The sequence below is a fragment of the Diabrotica undecimpunctata genome, chromosome 4, assembly GCF_040954645.1.
Source record: "Diabrotica undecimpunctata isolate CICGRU chromosome 4, icDiaUnde3, whole genome shotgun sequence".
NCBI lineage: Eukaryota > Metazoa > Arthropoda > Insecta > Coleoptera > Chrysomelidae > Diabrotica > Diabrotica undecimpunctata.
In genome coordinates this window covers 106038325-106046718 of record NC_092806.1, presented here as the reverse complement: position 1 = coordinate 106046718, position 8394 = coordinate 106038325, and the positions used below count along the sequence as shown (strand labels likewise).

Below are 8394 nucleotides of genomic sequence, written 5' to 3'. Positions count from 1 at the left end.
AACGTTTTCGATCTGGACAGATCATCCTCAATGCCTTGTGTAATTGTAGCTAACAATAAAGTTATATGTGAGACCTCCTATATGGCTTTACATTATTCCAAATGTTACATTTTGATTATGTTGTGACTCTAGGTCGATGACAATGGATCAATTTTAATTACTATAGGGACTACATGTCTCCCTGCTCGATTTTTAACAAGTGGTACTTGTCAGTTACTTGTCAGCCAGTTGGTCTGTGTCGTTTTAACTGACAAGTACCACTTGTTAAAAATAGAGCAGGGAGACATGTAGTCCCTAAAGTAATTAAAATTTATCCATTGTCATTGACCTATAGTCACAACATAATCAAAATGTAACATTTGGAATAATGTAAACCCATAAAGGAGGTCTCACATATAACTTTATTGTTAGCTACAATTACACAAGGCACTGAGGATGATCTATTCAAATCGAAAACGTTATGCTAGTACTTAAATGTTGACGACACTTTTTATAAAGTTTTAACTATGTTTTTTATACCACAATACAAGTGTGAAGTGTTTTAACTTCTGTGTTTTCTTTTAAATATTAAAAACAAATGTTACACAGGGAGGCAAAATTAAGAAAGAAAGTCAAAAATATTAATAAACGTTTTAACATTGATTCGGAGAAATACCTAAAAAATATGCATTACCCAGAAATTTAAATAAAAAATTGTACGGAAATAGTAATATCTAACTTTTGATGAAAGCCCAAAGTGTGTCTTGGTAAAAAATAGATAGCACAGAGTCTGACAGATAAAGGACCCTTAAGCTAGCGGGGACAAATGAGCGAAATCCAATTTAACCTACGTAATATTTTTTCACCCATTTTTCACTAATTTATTTTGCTGGCTTACGGTTAAAACTAGTACAATTCCAAAAATAATATTTATGATATACCACAGTGCTCTGCTAGATTTTTATAAATTTATTATCACACTTGTAATTATTCACCGCTCCACTACTCCTTATGATAAGACACTAATTCTGTTGGGTTAATATTTAAGGTAATAAAAAATCTATTTTTACAATTTTACTGTACTCTTCTTGTAACTGAAAGTATAAGTTGCTTGCCAGGTTTTTACTGAATTTTATCCACCCTCATAATTTTTGACCCTTAAGCCACAGTTAATGGGAAACATTCAACAAGCTATGCATTAATAATTATTGTAATACGGAAATTGTAATGTAATTTTGGAAATACAAAAGTCCTCTGCTTGATTTTTACTATATTTTTACCAGCCTAGTCATTGTTTTCGTAACTATTCTAATTAAAAACATTCTGAAATGTTACTCTGTGCTAACTAATATTTATTTTTTAAATGTTTAAATATTGAAAATAGGAAAATACTTTATTACAAAAATGATAAATTTTAAAATTTTTAAAAAAATTACTCTGATTTTAGTAGTGTGTGCATTGCTAAGAGAAATCGAATCGTAAGCCCCTTTTAGGAATATAAAATAACTGAAATCAAGTTGAGTTTTAGTAAATACAATGGAATTGTTATATTTCACAGAATTATTACCAGGTAAGAAATATTCAAATTGAAATAAATTTATTGTGTCTATTATATTAATTATCTAATTGTAAAGGACGGTCGGTACACCTTGCGCACCTATTGTTAAAATATTAAAAGATTTGTATTTATTGGGTACATCTATAGACCTGAGCGAAATGTACCGCCAATTAAGGAGTGGGGGCAGCAGTCTTAAGATTTTAGATTGATACCGCATTTTCACTGTTATTTAACTTTGGCAATAAATTGCAAATATAGCGTCTCTGTACTATCCCTCAGTGTGTTTTCTGCTGAGTACAATAGTTTTTGAGTAGTAAACACCAGTGTACATTCATCTACGCACGATCACGTCTATAGTTAATTTTTAACTCTTGAAATGTGAAAACGTGCCTTTTTTATACCGCACGAAATAGTACGACTTTACGCCCCCAAAATTAAAACGTAAAGTGCAAAATTTCTGCCGTGTGTATTAGGTGAAAAATATGAAGATAGCAAAAAATAGTAAAAGGTTGAAGTAAAAGTACAATACAAAAAAATTACTAAAAATACCATTTATAATTTTGTTTAGTAAGTTCAAAATTCAACCTAGCAGAATTATTGGCTTCTTATAGAAAGGTAAACAATTGTGAAGGTGGTAAATGTATTGAAAAAGCTTTGTAGCATACAAGTGGTATTAAAAAATTTCTTTTTTTATTATAACGTAAGGTACCACGGGTTAGTCGAGAGGCGAAAAAATAGTGAAAATCGAGCAGAATCATGTGGTATTTCAAAATTTTTATTTGAATTAGCTAGCTTAATATTCGAGCTTAGGCTTAATAGCTTTATATTGACTTACCACAAGGAGTATTTAAGAAGTGAAAAATTAATAGGGTGGTAATAAATTTTTAAAAACCTATCAAAACTGTGGTACTACAAAAATATATATTTATTTTCTAATTCTGTTGGCTCGAATATTTAGTTAGCGGGAACCTTTGCAAATAAAATTGCTTTAGTGGTGGAAATTTATCAGGGTGGTGAAAGTGTTGCAAAAACTTACCGGAACACTTTTTTATTTCAATTCTAAGTAGAGTAAAGTGGAATATAAAAGAAATCGCCATAAATTTTAACCTAACAGAAATATTTATTGATAGAGTACAGTACAATTGTAAAAATACAGTTTTCATCACCTTAAATTTTAACATAATAATTGTTGACTTTTCACATGGGTTAGTTGAGGGTTAAAAATTACTAGGGTGGTAATAAATTCCTAAAAACCAAGCAGAACACTGTGGTATTTCAAAAATAATATTTAATAATTCTGCTGGCTCGAATATTAAGCTATCAGGAACGTTTCCAAATTATATTGGTTTATTGGTGAAAAATTATCATGGTGATCAAAGTTTATTCTAAACTTATCAGAACAGTTTTTTATTTCAGTTATAAATAAAGGAGAGTGAAATTGTAAAAAAATATTTTTTCACCTTTCCCGTGGAAGTTAAGTGGCGCAGTGTTTCTATCTTATCTTATTTTTGGTAATTTTACCCATCTATTTTTTTGTTTATTTCTGTATCTTTTTTAATATATCTTATCCTGTCCTATCTTTACGTATTTCGTACATTGGACCCATTCGCGCTTAAAAAAAACTAGTTTCGAACCCACGACTCGCTCTCCACCAACCATCTGGCTGGCGTCCGCAGTGTCTCCATTGGTGACCTTTCTAGCACCATCCAAAAAATATTTCCGAGGTTACACTCTCTCATCATACAGAACAAATAAAAAACCACCATGCAGGACAAATGCGAACTTCATATCTATATTCTTCTTGTTTTTTAATAATAGTCTAAATTGGTCCATTCTCCATCGAATATAATATAAAAACAATTTAAATCCTTTTCTAAAAAACTGCACTCTCTGCATTCCAAATAAACATATGTACGAAATCAAACCACATGTGAGACTATGACATTCATCAACAAATAACAAACAACCGAAAGTATATTAGTGTGGTATGACCCTTGAAAGAGCTTTAAAAATACATCCAAATGAAGCCATGGATCAAAATAAAAAATCACCTAAATATTAAATAAAGGAACAATGGTGCTTGCATACAGTTTTTCTTGTGTTTTTTTTTCTCGTTTGTTTTGTATGAAAGTGTTTTGTAAATATGAACCCTGTTCGATTTTTACTTATATTCTAATATCATTACTTTTTGCAGAGAACTGAGGATGCTTTAAACTAATAAAGTAGTTGACGTCTTTCATTTGCCAATAATTGACCAATCAATCCTCTGCGATTCACCTGTTGTACCTGTTGTAATTAACGGTCCTACTAATTGCAATATATATATATATATATATATATATATATATATATATATATATATATATATATATATATATATATATATATATATATATTATATTATATGTTACGGAGAATTAAAACATAAGTGCAGTTGCCGTGAGAGTAGGTGCAGTTGTCCACACCTTTAGTTGAGAAGTGACAGCAGATGAAAAAAAGAAGAAATAAATGAAGTTAGAAACAGATTTAATTTGAGCGTAACAATAGCTTTTGCAATGAGATTTTTGTAAGTTACTTTAATAAAAATAAAGTCTATACTAGTGTATCAGTTTTACGCAAGCGATTTATCAAACAAGCGATTTACCCCAACATTTTTTGGTCCAACGAGACGAATAGTGAGAAAAACCAGTGCAAGCGATTAGAAACACGTGTACATTAACCTCAACAACGGTGAGTTTTTCCTTATAATTTCCATTTAATTTACCGTTACCATACATTTCCTATATTTCGAATTGAGTTTTATTTGAGTTGAATTAGTACTAAGATGAATTCTGAAATTAACAGATTAATAAGAGAAAGGGGCATATTAAAAGGTCAACCGCCAAAGAATTAGAAGTAAGGTTAGACAAGGTCGAAGGTTTATACGTAGAATTTAATATTAAACAAGAAGCAATAGAATTAGCTGAGACAACAGAAACTGGATTACAAGAGCACGAGGACGAGAGGGAATGCTTTGAAAAATTATACTTTGGACTAATAAGTAATATGAAGTCAAAACTGGATAAATTTTATACTAGCAATAATGCAGTCTCTTCAGGTTATAATTTATGCGATGCTCCGATTCAACAAAATCGCTCAAGAGCTGTCGATTTGCCCGCGATAAAATTGCCAAAATTCAGTGGCAGTTTTCAACAATGGATAGAGTTCAGAGCTTCATTTAAAGGCTTAGTTGACGATAACAGTACATTGTCTAATATTCAAAAATTTTATTATTTATGATCATGTTTGAGTGATGAAGCATTAGGGCTGATAGAATCAATTTCAGTTTCCGAGAATAATTATATAATAGCCTGGGATTTGTTAAAAGATAGGTATGATCAAACGAGTTTATTAATCCATAGTCATCTAAAAGAATTATTTGAATATCCTGTTATACAAAAAGAAAGTCATGTAAGTTTGAGATCATTTTATGATAGCTTTACTAAGAATTTGCGAGCATTGCAAGTTTTAGGAGAAAATGTAAACATGTGGGATAGGTTATTGATTTATTTGTTTACTAACAAGTTAGATAAATATACTCGTAGAGAATGGGAACTATTTAGAATTGAAGGCGATTTGCCGACAATTAGTGATTTTAATAAATTCTTAAAACAAAGATGTGAATTATTAAAGAAGCTTGAAGTTTCAAATGTAGTTCATGATAATACAAAAGAAAAAGTTCAATTTAAAGGTTTTAATAACAAATTCAATAACAATAAAAGGAATGCATTTGTAAGTACTTATCAAGCAGGATCAGGTGCGCTAACTTGTTATTTTTGTAAAGGAAAACATACTATTTTTCGATGTGAAAAGTTTTTAAACTTATCCCCAGCTATACGGTTACCTGAGATTCGTAAATTAAGTTTATGTAAGAATTGTTTGAGACCAGGACATGACATTATGAGTTGTAGGCATTCAGGTTGTAAAGCTTGCGGAGGTCGACATAACAGTCTTCTACATGTCAATAGTTCTAGGGATACTAGGGCATCTAGCGATAATACAAGGGAAAATAATAATCATAAACAATCTAGCGATAATTGTAGAACTATTAACAATGACAATCGAACATTACAAAGTACATGTGAAAATCATAACAATACACAGGTAGAAAGTAGTCATACTTGTTTTAGCGAGAAAATTATGACATCACAAGTGCTTCTGTCAACAGCCTTGGTAAATATTAAGGACAGCCAAGGCAATGTACATGAGTGTAGGGCTCTGTTAGACAATGGATCACAAAGCAACTTTGTAACAAGTAGATTTTGTGAAAAATTAAATATAAGTATGGAGTCGGTTAATTTTAAAATAATAGGAGTAGGGCAAGCGGTATCCAAGTTAAATAATCGAGTGAAACTAAATATATCATCTTGTACAAGCGATTTCAATTCAATTATTGATTGTTTAGTGTTAGAAAATATTACCGACAAGCTACCTACCACCTCATTTAATAAAAACATTTTAAAACTACCAAAGGATATTAAATTGGCTGGCCATACTTACAATCGAGCGAGAGAAATTGATCTGTTAATAGGATCATCTGTATTCTGGGAAATATTACAATTGGACAGGATTCAATTAGAAGATAGCAAAATTGTTCTACAAGAGACAAAATTAGGATGGATCTTGGGCGGCGTGATAAGCTCAACGTCTAGCCAGGTAGAAAAGCATGCTAGCAATTTTTCCAGCGAGTTGAGCCAGGAGCAGGCTATTGATAAAATATTGTTGAAATTCTGGGAAATAGAAGATGTTCATTCTAGTGTAAAAACGATTCTTTCAGAAGAAGAGCAATATTGCGAAAATTATTTCAAAAATACATTCAAGCGATCAGCGGACAATAAATTCATTGTATCGATTCCATTTAAGGAAAATTTAACAGATCTAGGTGATTCACGTAAGAGTGCTTTACAAAGATATTTTTCACAAGAAAGTAGGCTCTTAAAAAATCCCGAGCTAAAACGCGATTATGATATGGTTATGCAAGAGTACTTACAATCGGGACATATGAGTGCGATTGATGAAGAAGGAGAGCACCAATTAGCTTACTATATGCCTCATCATGCAGTTGTTCACGAAACAAGTAAAACTACACGTGTTCGAGTAGTATTTGATGCTTCAATGAAATCGGAATCCGGTCTGTCTCTTAATGAGGTACAATGTGTAGGACCGACCTTGCAAGATGATCTTTTTTCAATAGTTCTCCGGTTTCGAAAGTATCAATTTGTTATGACTGCAGACATATCAAAGATGTATCGAATGATTCAAGTATCTCCCGAACAACGTAAACTACAGAGAATATTTTGGAGACAAAACGCAGCCGATGACTTAAAATGTTATCAGCTGAACACAGTGACGTACGGTACGGCTTCAGCTCCTTATTTAGCTGTACGCTGTCTAACACAATTAGCAAGTGAACATGAAAAGGATAATCCTAAAGCGAGTGAATCGATAAAAAGGTCTTTATATATGGATGATTATCTAGAAGGAGCAGATAGTGAGCATAAATTACTGACTTTACAAGCACAAGTGACATCCATTTTAGCGAGTGCAGGATTTCAACTCAGAAAATGGCTATGTAACAAAAGACGATTATTGACAAAATTCCAAGTAGATACAAGCTTGGAATCAAGTGTCTTAAATATAAACAATGGAGAGACGAACAAGACATTAGGGATATTATGGGACTCTAAATCTGATTCCATAAAATATTCCTTGCCAGTATTTAAAACTTACCAAGCTATCACGAAACGCGTTATATTGTCGTCTATTTCGCAGATTTTTTACCCTCTAGTCGGTCCTATTGTAATAGTTTTGAAATTATTAATGCAATCACTATGGCAAGGGCGGTTCGATTGGGATGAGAATCTTCCCGAAGAGATAGTTAATGTATGGTTGAATTTCAAGGACGACTTAATGAAGATTACTTATCTTACCATACCCAGAATGGTCACAGTATCTACGTATGTATCTGTGGAATTGCATGAATTTGGCGATGCTAGCCAAAAGGCTTATGGTTGTTGTATATATATTAGGTGTAAAGTTCAATCAGGCCAATATATATCCAAACTTTTATGTTCAAAATCCAGAGTAGCACCAGTTAAAACGTTATTAACTATACCGCGTCAATAGTCTCGTTCCAACCTTTGCTGGAGACGGTCGCATAAATTTGTTTTTCTAGTACAAAAATATCTATTATTATAGTAACCAGTTCTTATTGGAAACTATATCGTTAATTACTAATATTAATTATCAGTGTTGTAAAAACGCAAACAAAATAAAACAAGTGCTATTTCCAAACGCCAAATACCGGCAAATAAAAGTCATAGGCGTATCATAAATAATTGTTCGTGATGTATAAAATATTTAATCGTGATACAGGATGGACATAGACAATCCGTTCTTAAATTCAAACAAAGTGAGCAGATCTCCGCCGAGAAGTTCAACTTCAGAAAAACACATTGCTAATCTGCAAATAACTACCATGCAACAACCATCGAGCAACAGAACCTTGTCTAGCGAACAACAAAGGAATGAAAATTGCTCAACCAATATAGTACCCCAAGAGACAGAGTCAACTGAGAATCAACATGAACAACCAGGTAACTCTTTTCTTTCTAATCATGCTTCTTCTTCTTCTTATCTACCGTCACAAATATACATCGCTAATCCACAAGATAGCCAAGAAAACAGAGATCTAGAATGGAAAACTGTTCAAGCCCACAAACGAGCAAGAAATGACAGCCCTGGAGGTGATAAACAACTAAAACAAACAATAATGAGCGATTACTGGCTCAAAGCACCCACACCAACGTCTAATAGAT

General features: G+C 32.2%; 1 protein-coding gene across 1 annotated transcript; it reads left to right on the top strand.

Moving 5' to 3' along the window:
• The first annotated feature begins 5062 nt into the window (after positions 1-5062).
• On the top strand, positions 5063-7702 carry LOC140438878 (uncharacterized). The gene has a single exon (XM_072528516.1). It carries the CDS (start codon positions 5063-5065, stop codon positions 7700-7702), a length of 2640 nt encoding a protein of 879 aa, XP_072384617.1.
• The last annotated feature ends 692 nt before the right edge of the window (positions 7703-8394 follow it).